Raw genomic sequence first — 20,406 nt, forward strand, 5'->3', positions numbered from 1 at the left:
CTAGATGCCCCTCAACTGAAGAATGGATAAGGGAAGTGTGGCACATATACACATTAGAGTACTACTCAGCGGTTAAAAAAAAAATGACATCTTAAATTTTGCATGCAAATGGATGGAAACACTATCCTAAGTGAGGTAACCCAGACCCAAAAAATAAATATGGTATGTACTCACTCATAAGTGGATATTAGCCATAAACAACTGACATTGAGCCTATAATTCATGATCCCAGAGAAGCTAAGCAACAAGGTGAACCCAAAGAAAAACATACATAGATGTACCTGGAAACTGGAAACAGACAAGATCGCCTGACAAAATTTGGGAGCATGAGGGTGGGGAGTAGAAAGAAGGGGAGAAGGAAGGGTTGAGGAGAACTTGAGGGAATGGGATAGTCGAGATGGAGGAAGGACAGATATGAGAGCAAGGAAAGAGATACATTGACTGAGGGAGCCATTATGGGGTTAGCAAGAAGCCTGGTTCTGGGAAAATTCCCAGGAATCCACAAGGATGACCCCAGCTAAGACCCTAAGCAATAGAGGAGAGGGGGCCTGAATTGGCCTTGCCCTGTAGTCAGACTGATGATTATCTTAAATATCACAATAGGACCTTCATCTAACAACAGATGGAAACAGAGGCAGAGACCCACATCGGAGCATTGGATTGAGTTCCCAAGATCCAGCTAAAGAATGGAAGGAGTGAGAGTATGAGCAAGGAGGTCAAGACCATGAGGGGTTCAGTCACTGAGACAGTTTCCTGAGCTAATGGGAGCTCACCAACTCCAACTTGACTGGGAGTGAATGAGCATGGGATCAAACTAGTCCCTCTGAATGTGATTGACAGTTGGGGCAGACTGAGAGACCATTGACAGTGGCACTGGGGTTTGTTCCTACTGCATGTACTGGCTTTTTGGGATCCTATTCTCTTTGGATGTATACCTTGCTCAACCTAGATGTAGTAGGGAGGGCCTTGGACTCTCAGCAGGGCAGGGTGCCTTGCCCTTTCTTAGGACTGGAAGGAAGTGGGGGTGGGAGGGTGTGTGGTGGGAGTGGGAAGAGGGGAGTGGGAATTTGGATTAATATTTTTTTAAAGTAATAAAATAAAATAATAAAAAAGAAAAGAAATAAACATTATGACAACTTTTACAATGCATAATTCCCTAAATACCTTTACTATGTAAAATATGTTGGTGCAAAATTAATCACACAAAGCAGGGTTCCTTTCACACTGGCTTATTTATTTTCACAATGCCACAAAGAAGTTCCAAATCTTTACAATTCTTTACCTGCTTCTCATTTTTTTTTAAAAAAAGAAAAGCCCTAGGATATCAAATCATGTTTAAAAAAACTTTAACTGAATTATTTTAAGTTATGACAATGATAGAATATGCCAGTCAATCAAAATCCCAAACTAATAAACCTTTAAAGTAAGACTGGACATCACTGGATCCCACCACTTTCACAGCTGCTCAGGCTGAGCAACTGTCACTAATGCCATCACCAATGCCACTCACGCTCAGAAGGCGTGTGCTCCTGTACATCTTACACACCGAGGGTCAAGTTTAAAACCAGGTTTCACCAGCTTTTTAAAACCATTCACAATGGCGAGTGTGTTGAAAACTCCAGTGAAATCCGCCAGCCTGGTGCCAAGACCACAGTCTTCTGGCTCTAGAGCACAGACAATTCTGTAATTACACGGCTGCACCAATTTATAAGCAACTAATACATTTTGAATTGTTAGTAATATAATAACGTTATAAATAGTTTACTTTCTCCTTTTCCTTATAATCTTTATATTCATGCATCTCATTTATTTGTTTAGTAGACTACTAAATTCTGGATTTAAGCATAAAATAAAACAGATGAGTATGGATAAAACAGCTCAATTTTACTAGATGTCCAACACAGTTAAAGCCATTAACTAGGAGACAAATTCGATCTAAGGCAAACATGGAGAAAGTTGGATCTGACCTTAGGTTCTTCATAGTTTGGCCTCTCAAGTACACGTGAATACCCATGGCCCAAATTCTGAATGTCTATGTGCCATAAAGCTAACTGTGTCATAAATGGAATGTCCATTACTTGAAGAAAGGCCCCTCTGATGCTAAACTTTACAAGATGTGCAGTCTGGAGTGATAGGCAATCATATTAACAAGGTTAAGACCTAGTAAAAATATATATATTTACACATAAATAATAGCCTCTAAGGAACTTGAGTTTAAATGACAACGTTTATCACCAGAGGAACCTGGGCTAGCAGTGCTGCAATCCTAGTCAAGGGTAACATTGCATCAGTTTTCTTCAGTTCATCACTAGACTATCTGCCTGTTAGCTGAAGATCACAGTAGATTCCACACTGAGGCATTGCCTGAATGCACTCAAGGTTTGTCCAGTAGTCAAGAGTCAGGTGGACCAACACCTCCCCTAAATTAAGCTCTTTAACCTCCACTCACAAATCCAGGCTCTTCCACTTCATCCCTGTCTGTTACTATGGCCGCAATGTAACTGCTATTCAGTTTCTATTTCTGCTAAATCATTCTTATTATCAACCGTAAGTTTCTTTTAAAACTCTGGAACAATATGAAAACATTAAAAATATTTTTAATTTTGTCTTTCAAATACAATAAAATTCTGATATATGATGTTAAGGTGATTCAATTACAAGACAAATGATCTGTTTACATAATACATACTTTGTAAAGAGGTTTCACTGAATTTTTCTTTAGTGAGGTGAGTTTCAACTGTTCTAAAAACAGTAAATTAGCTCATTACTTGTGTGTGAATCTAAAGTATGTCCTTTATGAGAATATCTGTAAGCCAAAACAAAACATTAGGCAGACGGTATTAAAAATAATGCTAACAGGTATACTAAGCAACAAACTTTTGTTTAACTTACATCTGTTTAATTTAGTATAAAGGCCCATTAATCAGTTCATTAGATTGGTCAAGGCAAGACATCTGAACTACACAATGGGATTTTAAAAGCAGTTGGTTTTGTTGTTCCTAATAATAATTCACTCATACACACAGACCACAGCCCACACACAAGCACAAGAGCACACATGTGCGCAAACACACACAGGTGTACACACACATACGGTAGAGCACTCTAGATATTGGATTTCCTCCCATCATCCTGTATAATTTACTGCTCACAATCTGCAGTGTTTTGAAAACTATATATTAAGCATGACCAAATTAGAGCTATCTGATAAACTTTTATAAATTAGTTGGGAACTTCAGGTGTTTCCAAGAAAACTGACGTTAAACTATAAAAAAATGAAAATTCATATAAAAACACAAGTTTAACACACATCTTGAGAAAAACTCAAGTTGTAACTCAATTGTGTATTTTCTCAAACATGACTAAGAAAAGAGTTGCAAGTAGTAATGCCACGTCAAGAAGAACAAACAGTTAACGGTGGGCTTGGGAAAGCTACACAGCATCATTGCACGCCACGGCTGTGCACAATTCAGCATGTGCCAGCAATGGAAAAACTGTCTTGCACTGAGGTTTTCCAAGAGGTACAACGAGCCTGCCAAGAGACATCTGGTCTGCACTAACAGCTTGCTGTCTTCAGTACAGGCCTTCATAATGTCAGTCACGCTGCTCTTGCAAAATCCCTTAGTGTCTGAAACAAAGAGAAAAGAAGAACGTTGTATTTTAGTCACTGTTATACCAACTCCTAGGAAGCTAACCCGCTGACAGAGAGGACAGAAAATGACACTACTAAGCAAGAGCTAACCAAGGCTCTTCACATTTACACATCTGCTCAAAAATTTTCTATCTTAAGCATGTTAAAAAATAATCTGCGTTTAGGAACTAATTATTTGAAAGTAAGAAGCTATGCATCTATAAACTATAATAAAACACATCAATTCTGGCTACAAGGAGTTCAGAGTCTGAAAGATATCCATCTGCTTCTCTTAGGTGGGAAACCGAAGTGATAATATATGTAGCATCTACTAGCATTTGTGGTAAGAGTTAAAAAAAAGCTACAAATAGCTACTGTATTTTAAACTACTTACAAAATAGTTTTCAGTGCTGATAGGTAGGGCTATGATCGATGATGTGGTATTGAGTCCATGTGCACGTTGAGTTTCATCTCATTGTCAAGAATTTGGACAAGTTGTTGCATGGATGGAAGATGACCAGATTCCAGCTTAGACCATACCGGCACATCTACAAAACAAACAGCCAGCATCCCACCCCACCCCAAAGAAACATTAATGTAATCTCACGATAGACATCGACCCCACAAATACTTATTGACTTTCATTCACAATTACGGGCTACAAAAGCACATGTTTCTTCCTTTTCGGGGGCTTTCTCAGCAGCAAAGGAACCACTGGGCACACAGACGTCAGCACAGAATTATCCGCATGCTGGAAGACTGAAACCAGATACTGCAGTGCCAGGAGGAGCGCAGTCACCAGCCTTTCCTGCTGACTGCCAGGGAAGCACAGCAGGTAAACTAGGCCTAAAAAGGTAATGCTAAGCCACTAAGCTAGAGTAAAGGCTCATGGCAGTAGAAAACTGCAGAGGTAAGAAGCAGTGTGAAGGCTAAAGAGGAGAGTATCCTGCACAGGCAGCCGTTCTAAGGAAGTACTGCAAGGGAAACCAAGAGGCAGAGCAATTTACATTGGGGAACAACTGCGGCAAAACAGAGCTGAACATTTTGACTAGGGAAGAGTATCTGTCAGTCATTCAACTCACACAGCAACTTGAGGCAGGAATGGGAACACACTTTAAAACTGGGCAAGCTGTGTTCAAACATCAGACAGGCAATAGGATATGAGACAGGACCATAGTCGGCTGACCCCTAATCTAGACCTTATAGGAATTCTGCTCACACTGAATATACTGGCATTTATCTTGAAAAAGAACTTAAGGAGTTTTAGACACTCAGGGGACACAAGGAAAAAAGTCACTGAAAAAAAAAGCAAGCAAACAACCCAGCAAACAAAAGAACCCAAGCTGGACAGTGGTGGCGCATGCCTTTAAACCAGCACTCAAGAGACTGTGGCAGGCAACTCTCTGTTGAGTTCGAGGCCAGCCTAGGCTGCAGAGCAAGTTCAGGACAGCCAGGACTGTTACATAGTTTGTGTCTTAAAAAACAAAACAAGAAAACTAAAAAATCATCGTTAAAGATATGTTCACCAACAGGGGAGTCATGTAACAGACAGAGTAGGGTGCTAGCAGGGAGAATTAGCACATGTGGACTGTAAGCAATGTGGGAAACAGAACTGAGAGGTTCTGATGGAGGGAGTAATGAAAGACCACCCTAGGATTCCAGGCAAATTAGCAGGAAAAATGACGGGACAATTAAATGAAGAAAAAAATCCCAGAGGAGACTAGAAGCAGCACATAGGATCCAGAGGAGGTAGCTAAGAGCTTATTTTGAAGCAGGTTATGTTAAAGATTCCCAAGTAAAGCACTCAAAACAGATCCACAGTGGCCTAAAACGATGCACTCAGGAACTACACCCGTTTTATTTTAAAGCCTAGAGTAAACACATGGAGTCAAATCATCTAGAACCTCAGGTAGCAACTAAGATTCTTTTCATTAAAAAAAAAAAGGCTTCTGAATTTTCAGTCTCTATCATATAAACTCACTTATATGAACATTAAAAGCCTGTTATTAAGCACGTGCTCATCACAAATGCACACCAATCAGAACCTACCATTTAACGTAATCTCAAATGCACCCGTCGACATACACTGGTTCTCAATCATGTTGCTCAAGAAGAAAACCATCATACATGCATAAACCTAGAAGCCAAACCGCACAAAATATAAGACACCTTCATTTGATAGAACGTTTCAGCCTTAATTGGATAACACTTTCTTTTAATATAATTTAAAAGTGTCCACACAAAATGTCATCTCACAAATCATCTATATACCAGGAAAAACTCATAGCTCTTTACATGTTAAAGAAGATACAGACACCATTCTTATTATTTACAGAATTTCTAAAACGTCTCAATAACTGAAGTTAAATAAAAAAGAATACCAAATTTAGAATGGCTCATTTTACCGATTTTAAGATGTAAAATGTCTCACAAGAGAATAGTGATGCAACCACCAGCAACTTTACATATATTACATACAAACGACTTAAATTAAAAAAATCTTAAAATCATCTGTAGGTTTAGACTGTGCCCTAGCACATAGAAAAAAATGTACTATGTCTGACTTTGTAAGAGAACAGTGATGCAATTGTCAGCAACTTTATAGTAGATAGAACCTACTTAAACTAAAAAATCATTTTAAAACCATCTGTAGGTTTAGACTGCCTTAGCACATAAAAGTACATGCATTCACCCTTCAAAGGCAAATCCACCCTTTTGAAAAAGAGAGTAGAAGCGCTTTAATTTAGTAAAATTACTGGACGGAGAGCTGGGTATGGTGAAGACATAAACTTATAACACACTGTTTCAGAAAGTCAATGCCCATAAGGCAAAGAAAGTTTGCCTGACTATTCTCTTTGAGCCAGGTGGTGTATGACAGGTTTTGTGGGAACACAGAAAGTGTTGCCACAAAAATCTGTATCTTTATCTCTTGGCTTTTCCATGATCAACTAAGAATGGCAACTATACCTCTGTGCTATCCACATGTGAGCGCAGCACAGAACACGTGAGACTGAACTGCAAACTCATGTCTAGTGAACAACGGGGCAGAGATGTAGCTCTCCTAGAGACAGCTAAGGATGTTTATGGTAACAAATGCCTGTTCTGGAGAACCAGCGAACAGGAGTCTGCTAAGGGTGCTGAGGCCAGAAGGGCAAAGTCAGAGCACTCCCCAGAGAACTTCGCTTCATAAGGGACGCAGCCAAAACACTCCCGTTCAAGAGAGAAATAGAACTAAATCCATTTCCAATAATGGTGAGTGACTCAGGGGGAAAAAAGATTTTAAGTAAAAAGATTTAAAAATAAGACTAATTGGCAGAGGGTCACAGGGTGCAGCCATGCAGCAATAAGCTTGCCCACTTGGCTGAATAACTAAAAAAAGCCCAACATTGAGAAAGACTAACTTCTCCTTTCTCTATCCTAAGCATGCTTCCCTAAACACTCTGGAATTCCCCAGTGTCTGGGCTTCCTAGGTCTTTCTCTAGTGACCCTCTGTACCATAAGGCTGCCCATCAACCCTGGCTCTGACGCCACAGCAGCTTAAACACCATGGCTTTTCCTTCTCTCCTCCAGGCAGACGCTGAGGTTTCACAGTTTCTTTCTCTTGTAAGTTAAACACACACACACACACACAGACACACACGGTCACCACAACCCAAAAGTCCAGTCACCAAAGCCACATACCTTATTTTCTTGGCCCCACTGCCAGATGCTAGGAGCTTGCATGCCGAGAAAAGCAAAAGGATCCTTGCCAACAATTATTAAGCCTATTAATACTAGTTTGAAGACTGACAGGAAAGATGCTATATGTCTAGCAAAAGAAAAGAAAAAAGTTAATCAGAAACTACAATTTCTTATCTTTTCTGGAATTTAATAATCACACTTTATGTGAAGGCATTTTCTGGATATAAAATCCAAGTTATTAATTGCATTAAATTTAGTATCATTGGTTTTCTAGGAAATTTGGGGTACCTGAGGTGGTTCAGGGGTAAAAGGCATACTCAGAAGGTGTGGCAGCCTGGACTCAATCTCAGACTAACTTCCCAACATGAGCTGCACGAGGAGACCCCTCTTTAAAACACCCTCAGCCTATTGCTATTCACAAAGCAGGGCTCTCTGTTCATTACTGTGAGAATGAAGAAGTTCCCGACCCAGCGAGGCAAATGAGACATTTACAAACTGTGTAAGCTGAAAGGCTGTCCTCAAGCACTGAAATTCACTCACCTATAAATTGGTTGAGGGAGGTAATTCTCTCCTTCGATGCGGATGTCTGGGTACCGCTGGCTAATAACCCGCATGTATTCCTCAAACACCCGCCTGTACCCTCAGGATACACTGCCAAAAAAAAATGTTTCCATTCAGTATTTTGAGTGTATCTAGACTTAAAGTCAAAGAAAGTGTAAATATTATCAGATTAAAAATTTTTCAGAATCCACCGCAATTAATGACTGACCCTAGACAATGAACACAGGGAAGATTTTTCCATCTTATAAATTTTGTGTATTTATGTTCCCAGCAGATTAACCAGCCAGTTATAACACTACACTTCATAGTTTTGGGTTAGACAACAGCAAACACCAATCCACGTGCCTGCACATCACTCTCATAAACTGACCCTTTGTAGAGAGTACAAAACCTGTTGACGCAAACCCTTTCCCACTGCCTTACTGCTTGTAAGAGCCCTGGAAGTGCGTTTGAAAAGTTCTAAAACCAGGTCTAAGCCCAAGGATTGCAAAAGGCCTATGAGAGACCAAACAGGGAAACCAAGGACCCGAGAAGGCTTCCTTCACAGTTTTTCTCACTTACGTCCGTATTTCCCCAATAAAATGTGCATATTTCTCTTCTCAGTCCTACTGAAAGATTTTAACTGTACTTCCCTCAAAGATTCTGGTATTTAAGGAATAACTTTTTTAAAACCTACATTCATTTCTAGAGAAATTCCAAGCTATCTTATAATAGGAGTTCATTTCTGGAACATGAACAACGGTGGCCAGGGGTTGTGTGTCCTGTAAGTAGGATCCTAACCCTCTGCCATGTGAACTATGAAAACAGGAATGGAGGGAGTAGAAGAAAAAAGGGTGGAGGAAAGTCAGGTTTTGTTTTTGGTTTTTTTTGTTTTGTTTTTTGTTTTTTCCTTTTTGGCTTTTTTTTTTTTTTGTAACTATAAAGGCCTGAGATTTTGGTCATCCCCCTTTCTGATAGAAAAGCACTCGAACTGAGTCATACCCGGTAGCCTGCCTAAATTTTAATCTTAATTCGGAGGTAAGATACTTGAAAAGGTCTGAGCTTACTGCAAATAGATATCTGGCTACAATTAGCAGATATAGCAGAGAAAAGAAAAGTGAAATAGTTGGTACCCAGTTAGGCACTATGATAGTTTGCATGTAAGTGGCTTCCATGAGCTCATAAGGAGGAGGCACTATTAGGCTTTGTTTGAAACAGGTATAGCCTTGTTAGAGGAAGTGTTACTTGGGGGCGGGCTTTGAGGTTTCCTGCCCAGTGTCAGAGACCAGTTCCAGTTGCCTTCTGATCAAGATGTAGCCAGCACCATGTTTGCCTGCATGTAGTCATGTTCCCTGTCAGGATGATAATGGACTGAACCTCTGAAACTAAGCAAGCCACCCTATTAAATGTTTTCCTTATAATAGTTGCTATGGTCATGATGTCTTCACAGCAATAGAAACCCTAACTAAGATAGCAACTAAACTGGTAGAGTTGAAAAGGCACTAAGCCTTTTTGACATAGCATGGGAAAGACTTTTTCTAGAATTCCTAAGTTTCCAGTTCCATGGTGTGCATGACTTCTCCCCAAATATACTGTCACTGAAGACTAGAGTCATCTCTCACTGTTCTTTGGAGTGCCCAGAGCACAATGAAACAACATTTCATGAGTGTTAATATAGACAGGTCCAACTTATTTAAAGAACCATGAAAGTGCGAATCAGTTTTAACATGTTTGTAGATAAAAGTATTTAGTCTATATATAACGAAAATGTTAGCAAAACTTTTCAAGTCTGCTTATTCTCCAACCAAATCTTTCCTAACCCTAAATTCTACAGTCTGCCCTAAAGCGCTCTACAAATGCTCTGTCATACCTGCCTGTTTTCGGGTAAGAAACCTTTAATTTGCTCAGCTCTGTTCCCCAGTCATCTATCACACACACAACCCTCTTCTCATACACATCTGTGCTAGTCCATCCATTCCCAGCCCCAAGCCAACTACGAACTACTTACTCCACCTGGCTCAGCTAAGCCTCCCTCCCACAGGTGTTGAAATGTGAAGACTGCGGTCTAATCTGAACCTCCCATCCCACACACGGTTCCTAGGAATCTCCAGCACTCAGCCAGCTGACTCCAGTCACGTGTGCGTTGTACTGTTAGCAGTCTACTTTATACTGAGTATTATGACCGTTCCCATCGGCTCACTGTTTTCTAAATACATGGCTTTTCTGAATTAGATATTCCAAAGGGCCTGTGGTGCATCAGAAAACAAAAAGATCTGGTCAGAATGACTCAGCAGGCAAAGGTGTCCACGTGAGAATGAACAGGTGAGCACACACACATTACAATTTTTAAAAAATGTTTTAAGCTACAACCACACTGGGATAAATGCAGAATTGATCAAAAATAGCTTTTTAACCACAAGCAAGACAAGAAGATGGGCAAAATACAGTTACCACTTTCAATTCTTATTCTCTTTTGACGTCTCATGAAAACTGATGTAAGCAGGTCCTAGAACAAGGCAAGCCTGTTAAGTTTTGTCTTCCATTTTAGACCTGAGCCGACTCAGAAAAGGTGGGTTGACTTGCTCATAGTCACAAGACTAATAGAGGACAGAACCAGATGAGAAACCAAATTATGTGGGCCACCAACAAACACATCTGACTCCACAGTCAATTTTATTGTCCTCAAAGGGCAATGAAGTAAGGATTTTCAGATTAGAAAGACTGACAGACACAAAAAAGTCTCACAAGCTGGTGAGATGGCTTGGCAGGTAGAAGTGCCAAACGAGCCTGATGACCGTGTTCAATCCCTGAACCCACGCTGAAGATAAGCAACTCTAAGGTTGGCCTCATGACTGCCACATAAACATGCACACACCCCGCCTCGATAATAAACAAAAATCGTAAGAAGCACCGAGGGAAGACTGCTAAACGCGGACCCGTGCAGAGTCAGGAAATGCCCTCTCCAACTACCAACAGTGCAGGTCCATCAACGTTCTGTCATAGCGGCCACTCTGGTCTAATGAGAATACCTGCACTAACTATTCAGCTACCCCTGTACGCTGAAAACAGCCATGCAAAAGGGACACAGGATATGTAGAAAAATGATTACAACAGTACTTTAAATGATTACATTTCTTAGTCTCCTGAAGGAGTTTACCATCTCATTCGAGAAACAAATGTACAGCAGACACTGGGGAACAGCTGCAGGAAACACAAGCAAGCCCACAGTGCGGTGCGTAGATGAAACACGTGTATTAAAGTGAGAATGTAGCTGGAATTTCACTGCTATATATAATTTTCTACCCCTCTTTTCTCAGGCCATAGCCTATCTGGATTCAACCTTTATGAGAAAATAATCTCTACTCTCTCCTTATTGGCAAAATTGGCAATAATAAACATGGGCCCAGGTCCTACCTTAACTGGACATTATGGCTGAACTGAGTAGTAGAGTCCTAACAGGAAGGTAACTCCCCACGGTACACAACCACCTTCCAAATGAACTAGTCAAGGTGAGAGACCACGTGACACACAGAAGGGAGAACCTGCCTGTGTGGCACAGGTGATAAGTTTAACAAAAGAAGTTCTGTGTCCTCTGAAAGAAAGCACTGTGATCCCAGGACACAGAACAATGAAAAAACAGCTTTCTCAAAATTCTACATCCACGACAACTTCAAAACTGGCAGCTGAGATGATCCAGCCAAGACTTTAGATAAACTCTACACTTTCCAATCACACAGAGACTAAACAAAAAATAATACAGCTACTTCTCCCAGGACTTGATAATTATCCCATTTTTCTCAGAGTCCCCCAAAGATTCTGTTGCCCACAAACAACATGGTACCCACATTCCTAAGAGGTGTGTATGGGGGTAACTTTTGGTCACTCAGTGGGTTATAGATAGTTGCCATCATGGGGGGGGGGGCTGGTTACAAGTTGTTATTGGTAAGGGGAAGGAAAAACGCTGAACAGAGGAAATTAGATTCAAGAATCTCTTCCTAAAGGAAAAGGGGAAAATATAGTATAGAAATGATGAGAGAAAAGGATGGATTGTTGAGTCTACTTTTGAAAAACTACTAGTCTCAAATATTTTACATTACACTGGTGTGGACTTTTGAACACTGATACAGATTTAAGGCTATTCTGTTCCACTGTGTAAATGTCTCTACTCTTGTTTAAGGTACTGAACCTATGCAGCTCATTTAATACATCTCACACCTCACTAAGACATATGCAGGGACTCTGCATTTTTGCGCAAACTCCATGTTATTTAAATCATCATAATTAGAGATCATAATGCACTTTAGATGTTTTTTTCAGTAATTATAACACTTCTATTCACAGAAGTAATTAAACAATTAGAGGTCCTAGTACTTTTTAACATATAGTATTGCATAAAACATTTTCCTCTATGAAGAGAGACCAAACGACACTCTTATCTCTCTTCACAGCCAGGCTCACTCTCGCACACCATCCAAGGAAATTGCATTTTGTTAATTTTGTTCAGTTGCACATGTGAAATTTTAAACTTCCTCTCCATGGACTCATTCTCTCACCCAAAGACAACTGTTGCTTTGGTTTGTATATTGTTCAAAATTTATGCAGGAAATGATCCAGCATAGGTTGGATCTTGCAAAGTCTTCCTGAGGGACTGTCCATTTGGGCGTTATCATTGACATGCCAGAAAGTTCATATGTGTTCAAATTTATGGTAGCTCACTGTCTGCGGAAATATGGGGGTGCATATCAAAGGATCTGTTGACCAAGCTTAACTAGGTAAAGGGATGTCTTGATGTCCTTCGTGTAACCAGAGACCACTTTAGTGTTGTAGGTGGTGTTCTCATTTCACTGAGGTTTGATAATGAGAGGTGGACAGCTCTTTGCACAACATCTTAATTCATCACTGAAAAAGAGACTGATCACAGAGAGTAGAGAGTCACACAGAAATAGTCTCCCCTTAAAAATAAATAATAAATAAATAAATAAATGATAAGACACAAAACAAAACAAAACTGGATCTGTGCTTTGATTCCAGCACTCCAGAAATAGAGACAGGTGTGAGTTCAAGGCCAGCCTGGTCAACTTAAAGAGTTCCAAGAAAACCAGTGATAGACTGGAACCCACTGTTTCAAACACACACAAAACAAAAAGAAAAGACCTCAAAGACTATGGGGAGGGGTGTCAAAATAAAACAGCAGAAACAGTAACCAAAAGACTACAAACTAGAAGACTTACGCACTAGAAGCTGATCTGCAGGGCTGGAGAGACAGGCCAGAGAGCACACACCTCTTATCATTCTACAGCTCAGCATCCTGACCGCTCTCTCCACTGTGTCTGTGGAGTCCACGGGGAGCTCAGAGGCAGGTGCTCATTTAGACCTAACAAAAGGGCAGAGCATTTGCATAGGCCCTGCATACATCTTCCTGTAGGCATGAAGGCATCTGTAGGTTACCTTAGTGGTCAACGCAGTGGAATAGTTGTGTACTCTGTTGGAGAACACCAGTACAGTGCAAGCACTACACCATCCCCTGCAGATACTTTCATTCTGAGATGGGCAAAATCCACAGATGTGGATCTCACAGATACAGAGGGCCAAATGAAATTCACCACCTCAGCCTCTAAATTACCTACCTTTAGAAAACCTCTCTAATCTGGGTGGTGGTGGCGCACGCCTTTAATCCCAGCACCTGGGAGGCAGAGGCAGGGGATCTCTGGGAGCCTGGTCTACAAGAGCTAGTTCCGGGACAGGCACCAAAGCTACAGAGAAACCCTGTCTCGAAAAACCAAAAACCAAAAAAAAAAAAGAAAACCTCTCTAAGCTCTTTGTATTTCCAAGTTCCATCATCTCTCAGCTGAACAACTCTAAAAAGCCCTTTCCCTCATAAATATATTCCCTTCCATTCTTGTCCTCTGAAAAAAATCTCCACACTAAAACTAGTTGGCCTTTCTTAAGCTAACTGGAACCTCAAGGATCTATGTTACACATTCATTAAAGTCAATAAAGGCCTTGGGCTTCTCGGGAAAGTGTATTTTCCTTCAATAAGGCCATGGCTTACTAAGCCCTACAGAAAAGATCTATCATTAGATCTCTGTTCACGGGGTGAGCAGATGACTCCATTTTGAAAGTACTTGCCAAGCAAGAATAGGAACTTGAGTTCAATCCTTAGCACTAAGAACAGAAAAAAAAAAAAAAAAAAAAAAAGGCAAGATATGACAGTGTGTGCCAGGTCCCAAGACCTTGTCTCAAAAAACAAGATGGGGCTCCTGAGGTTCTGAGGGGGAAGGACACCCACCACCACCAAGTTTATTTCTTCAAAGATCTTCCCGATCCTAGACTGGCAGTCTCCTATCAGCAAGACTTTCCCTAACAGTACTTAGCAGAATTGCAATTTTATGTGCTAGTTTGCTACAAGAGAACAGGATTAAGTTCTGTGCACAACATAAAATACCTGCAGAGTACGTAAAACAGTAATTTGTTAAGTGTGCAAATATCGAGAGTCAATTAACCAATATGATCCACAATGTCTCCAATTCTGCATTTAATAATCTTGATCAGTATCAACATATAAATCAGTTTTGGTCTTTTTCTGTGGAAAAGGCGAGTATGAGCAGGTCTCTTGTAGCATGAATTTTAATTGGCGTTAGTAATAAAAATTCATAGTCAGATATAGGGGTTAATGCTGAATATCAGAGAAGCAGAGCATCTAGCTGCTAGAGCGTTCTTTTATCTCTACCAATGCTCAGACAGGAGCAATTCCATCCTCAAGACTGCATCTCCAGACTACATCTGTCTCCACCAAACCTCAGACTGCACTGAGCTCCTATCTCCTCTCACCTTATATTCCTCTCTCTGCCCAGCCACATCATTCCTGTCTCCACCTCTCTAGTGCTGGGGTCACCTTTGTCTGAGCTGTTTCTCTTTTGGACAGATTCAATCTTATATAGCCCAAGGCGGTTTTGAACTAACAGAGATCCCTCTGTCTCTTTAATCCCCAGTACTGGGATTAAAGGTGGGTGCCACCACTCCCTGGCCTCTGGTGGCTTAGCTCTGCGCTCTGATCTTCAGGCAAGCTTTGTTTTTTTTATTTATTTATTTTTTATTTATTAAAGATTTCTGCCTCCTCCCCTCCACCGCCTCCCATATCCCTCCCCCTCCCTCATCAGCCCGAAGAGCAGTCCGGGTTCCCTGCCTTGTGGGAAGTCCAAGGGCCTCCCACCTCCTTCCAGGTCTAGTAAGGTGAGCATCCAAACTGCCTAGGCTCCTACAAAGCCAGTAGGTGCAGTAGAATCAAAACCCAGTGTCATTGAAACTTTATTTGTTAAAACACAAACACCATCACTACAGTCTCTGGAAGGCAGAGGTGGAGTGACTGGAAGTTGTAAAGCTACTACCTGACACAGGAGCTGGGAACTTGGGGCTGCAAGCTCTTAACTGAGCCATCTCTCCAGCTCCCTCGATACTGGGTCAATTTCTTTCTACTGTACTATGAAAACAAGGCTGAGACAGCACACATTTAAATAAAAATCTAGTTTCACAATACCTGCCTCACTTATCTCATGAAATTGTAGGCAGGAGCTGGCTATCCTGGAATTATAGCAGTGAATAATTGAATACTAATTTGAAAAATGTTCTGAAACCTTAATTTCATCTAATCTACTGTTATCAGTAATTCAATTGTCTAATGCTCAAGGGAATATTAACTGTAAAAAGTTATAGTCAGTAACCTCTTAAACTGTAGGAACTGTAGAACTGAGTGGATAGTGGATGTTAAATCACACGTAAAAGAAAATAAAGACCCATCATGCCTATGGACAGCTCCCAGAATACACTGATCCACAGAAGTCAGAGGAAGAACAGTGACACAGAACCTTAGGCCAAGGTCTGACTAGAACTTAAACATTCAAACACTCAATATGAAATCACAGACACCAAAAGTATCTATCTGCTGCTCATTCAACTAACACAACAACCAGTGCAGAGAGATACAGCAAACTCAGATCAACTAACACAACAGCCAGCGCAAAGATACAACAGAACCCAGATCAACTAACACAACAGCCAGTGCAGATACAAAAGAACTCAGATCAACTAACAAAACAGCCAGCGCAAAGATACAACAGAACCCAGATCAACTAACACAATAGTCAGTGCAGAGATTCAACAGAACTCAGATCAACTAACACAACAGAACCCAGATACAGAGAACAAAATGGCACCGTTTTTTGGAAGTTTTCCGGGTGGCCCTGTCTTGTACACTGAAATCTTAAACTAGGGTCACAGCAGGAACCGAACAGACAGTTGTGAGAAAGGCACAAGAACACAGAACTTGGTCAGAAGCTTCATCCTTTCTAATTCAATTCCTTACACAGTGTTGCAGGTCTGTTCTTCTAGCACTGAAGTGGTAGCACCAGAGGCAGGTGTACTGAGCTACGACTGTTCACGAAAAGGTACTCACAATAAATATGAACACAAAAATCAATAAAACTTCTTTAAAACAGTTAAGTTGAAAAAAAAGTTTAACGGCACTGAAATTTCAAACGAAATTTAAGGTTTTTTCATGTGTTTATGCTCAGTTGTATTAGTTTCTTCTCTCTTAACAAACCTGCAAGTAAATGTTTTAAAGGAGTCTGTCAAAACCAGAAGCCTAATAGTCATGTACCATGAACAGACGAATCTGTAGGGGAAGAGCAGAAAGCTAGTTTGACAACTTGGTAGGGTGTTATAACAAAGCTGTTTCTGATTAATATTCTGAAACAATAAAGTGGTGCAGGAGAATTGTCTGTATTCTGTCAATCATGTTTTAAATAAACACTGATTGGCCAGGCAGGAAGTTAGGCGGGTCAACCAGACAGGAAGTAGAGGCTGGGTGATGGGAACAGGAGAATTCTAGGAAGTAGGAAGCCCATTCCTCCCACTCCTGCCCAGACCACCAAAGAAGCAGGATGTGACCTGCCCCACTGAAAAAGGTACTGAACCATGTGGCTAACATAGACTAGACTAATGGGCTATGATAAGTCACAAGAGCTAATATGAAGCCTGAGCTAATGGGCCAATCAGTTTATAATTAATGCAGACTCTCTGTGATTTTCTTTGGGGCTTACCGGTTGTGGGAACTGGGCAGGATGGAAACCCCAACTAGCAGGGCCCCTGTGTTACAACAAACGGCTAACAATGACTGCAAAACAAACGTATCTGTCATTTTAAACAAGTCTGAATTAATGGAGATGGATTAAATTAAGATGTAATTACAAAAATTACAAAAATATACTAACTCACCCAAAATTATGATGTTTTTAAAAGCTTTAATGCCTGCTTGCCATTCCCCCAACTTGCTGTCGTTTTGTTGAGACAGGAACTGGGGTAGCTCAAGTTGGTTTCTGACCTATGTAGCTAGGGTTGATCTGAAATATTTGATCCTCCTTGAAGGAGGCCGCTAGTTAGTTCTTAGTCGCTTAGCCCTGCTTACCCCCAAAATAATCACACAGAAACTGTATTATTTAAATCACTGCTTGGCCCATTAGCTCTAGCTTCTTTTTTTTTTGTTTTGTTTTGTTTTGTTTTGTTTTTCGAGACAGGGTTTCTCTGTGGTTTTTGGAGCCTGTCCTGGAACTAGCTCTGTAAACCAGGCTGGTCTCGAACTCACAGAGATCCGCCTGCCTCTGCCTCCCGAGTGCTGGGATTAAAGGCGTGCGCCACCACCGCCCGGCTTAGCTCTAGCTTCTTATTGGCTAACTATTACATCTTAATTTAATCCAACTCCATTAATCTGTGCACCATCGTGAGGTCTGGCCTACTAGCAAAGTTTCAGCATGTCTGTGGACTCCATGGCTTCTCCCTGACTCCGCCTCCTTTCTCCCAGCATCCAGTTTAGTCCCGCCCAGCTCTGTTCCCCTATAGCTCTGATACAGGCCCAAAGCAGTTCCTTTATTAACCAATGATGTTCACAGCATATATACAGAGGGAAATCCCATATCACCTCCTAACTACTGAGATAACAGTCATCACCAGGCTATGTGAACACTTTTAGAAATCTTAAGTAAAGTTGTAACAAAAATCCAAGTACTGTGTCAGAGAGATTTGGAAACTGGATTGAATTCAATGCCTCTGGTCAACATGGTGGAAGGCAAGAACCAACTCCTGCAAGCTATCCTGTGATTTCTCCATGGGCACTGTGACAGACAAGCATTTACACACACACACACACACACACCCCAATATATATACATACATATATATATATATATATATATATTAAAGAATTCCAATGCAAGCAAAAGTACACACAAAAAAGTATTTTGAAAAAGCAGGAGTTCAAGTTAAAAATTTCAGTCTTTTGCCGGGCGGTGGTGGTGCACGCCTTTAATCCCAGCACTTGGGAGACAGAGGCAGGCGGATCTCTGTGAGTTCGAGACCAGCCTGGTCTACAAGTGCTAGTTCCAGGACAGGCTTCAAAACCACAGAGAAACCCTGTCTCAAAAAAACCAAAAAAAAAAAAAAAAAAAAAACCAAAAAAAAAAAAAATTTCAGTCTTTTAATCATTAGCCATCTTTGTAAGCTGGTACAACAGCTACCACCTTCTTATAAAAGAAAAAAAAAAAAAGCACGAGGAGCCATGGGTGTAGGTCAGTGGAACAGCGGCGATCTGTGCCGTGATGATAAATCCCAGCATACAGTAAAGTTCGCAGGGAATTTTGTCTGTAACCGGGAAGAAATCACCAAATTTTCACAACAAACTCAAATCCCCGTCTTATTTTCTGATTCTGCGGTTTAAATACCACAAACTGATCATTTTCAGCTGTTGGCTTCGTCTTCAGTGATTATGCAAAACGATGAAATAAAAATTTAAACTTAAGATTAACTGGTACACGTTTTGGAAAAGTCGGTTTTAAATGAATTCTGGCCAATAACGGCACTGCAAAGTATCCATATTCTGAAAAGAATTACTAATCTGACATCCCATCCTGAGAAAACCCCATCTTTTGAGGTTTCACTTTCTCCAGCCTTGTGATTTTTTTTTAAAGGCGCTTTTCAAAGCTTTCCCTACCCTTGTCACCTGAGTAAAAAGGATCCCTTGTTCTGCTTCTAACGCGCAACTATCCTTCAACAACAAAGTCAATTACTAAGTGGCGTCGAAAACGGACGGGTTCCCTTCCTTTTTTTTTCCATGAATGCACAAGACCTTTCAAAGTCGACGGACGCCCAGGAGGGGTGCGGGAGCCGCGGAGCCGAGCCGCGGTACCAGGAGCGGCGGGCTCCACCTCGGCTCCACCTCGCGTCCTCCGAGCTCCGCCGCACAGCCCAGCCGGGCCCGGCTCCGGGCGCGCAGCGATGCGGAGCCCCGCCGCCTCGGCAAGGCCTGCGGCCCCAGCCCGGCACTCTGGAGGCTGCCGGGGACCACGGGCAGGGCCCCGAGGACAGAGACGACCCGATGCGGCCGGGAGCCGGCGCCGCGCTCTGCCGCCAGGCACCGAGAAGCCCGCTAGGCCGCGAAGCCGGGGGTCGCCGCACGTACTCACCAAATTTGGAACTTGAGCAGCGGCCCCGTGGCGTACTGCATCTTTAATCTCTTGCTGGGCACGCCGCCCAGGTTGGCAGAGGCCTCGCTGCGGACCACCGCCGACGCCGCCACCAGGAGAAGCAGCAGAAGCCTCATCTTCGCGGAGACGGGCGCTCAAGCCGGCCGCCTTCAGACCGAGACTGCAGCCAGCACCAAAACCTGGCCGCGAACCGCTCCCCACTGCGCAGGCGCGCTCCGCCAAGGTCGGCCAGGGAAGCCGGGCTGCGCCTGCGCAGCCGGCGCCCGCGCCCATTGTGGGAAGGAGAGCTGTGACCTGTTTGGCTTCCTTGATCCACCACCATCTTGGATGTGTGCAAGGGAGAGAGGGAGAAATTTTGCTGGTGAGATATAAAGAGGGCCGGTAATTGTTTCACTTGGCAGATATGAGTTCTACATTCTCCCCATTTATTTATTTATTTTTTTAAAAGACATTCTCATACAGCCCAGACTTTGCTTCGATGTAGACAGCTAGAAGCCTTGGACACCTGATTCTCCTGCCTCAGCTCCTCAGTTTTTGGATTACAGACCAGCTTATCATCATCATCGGCATTATTAGGGGTTGAACAGTTGATTTGAAGATGCTAGGCATGGACTGTACTACTGAGCTACACCTCCCAGCTCTTCTACATCCAAGGGCACGCCCAAATGGTTTTTTGAGACAGGGTTCCTCTAGCTTTGGAGCCTGTCCTGGAACTAGCTCTTGTGGACCAGGCTGACCTCGAACTCACAGAGATCCGCCTGCCTCAGCCTCCCGAGTGTTAGGATTAAAGGCATGCGCCACCACCGCCGACTAAGGTCAATTGTTTAATGACTTTTCCTTTACTCTTACAATATTGAACTCTCCTAAAAGAATTGAAAACATTTTATGTTTCCGGTAAGATGATTACATCTGTTCCAAGATGCAGTTTGATCATCATAAATAATTGGCTTCATTTTGTGGTTATGGTGATGGTTTGTCCTACAAGGTTCCTGTCGCTTTTGATGTTGGGCCTTTATCATA

The 20,406-nt window shown here is 41.9% G+C and overlaps 1 protein-coding gene across 1 annotated transcript; it reads right to left on the reverse strand.

Moving 5' to 3' along the window:
- Positions 1 to 1,213: 1,213 nt before the first annotated feature.
- Positions 1,214 to 19,578, reverse strand: Selenot (selenoprotein T). Its single transcript, XM_041659218.1, has 6 exons — positions 19,366 to 19,578; positions 7,853 to 7,963; positions 7,313 to 7,439; positions 5,681 to 5,768; positions 4,026 to 4,179; positions 1,214 to 3,628 (listed from the first exon to the last, which is right to left on the reverse strand). The coding sequence occupies exons 1-5, from the start codon at positions 19,500 to 19,502 to the stop codon at positions 4,055 to 4,057; spliced, it is 588 nt and encodes a 195-aa protein (XP_041515152.1). The 5' UTR covers positions 19,503 to 19,578; the 3' UTR covers positions 1,214 to 3,628; positions 4,026 to 4,054.
- Positions 19,579 to 20,406: the final 828 nt, after the last annotated feature.

The sequence above is a fragment of the Microtus oregoni genome, unplaced genomic scaffold (assembly GCF_018167655.1).
Source record: "Microtus oregoni isolate MIOR12 unplaced genomic scaffold, Mior012 000010F_ref0000083, whole genome shotgun sequence".
NCBI lineage: Eukaryota > Metazoa > Chordata > Mammalia > Rodentia > Cricetidae > Microtus > Microtus oregoni.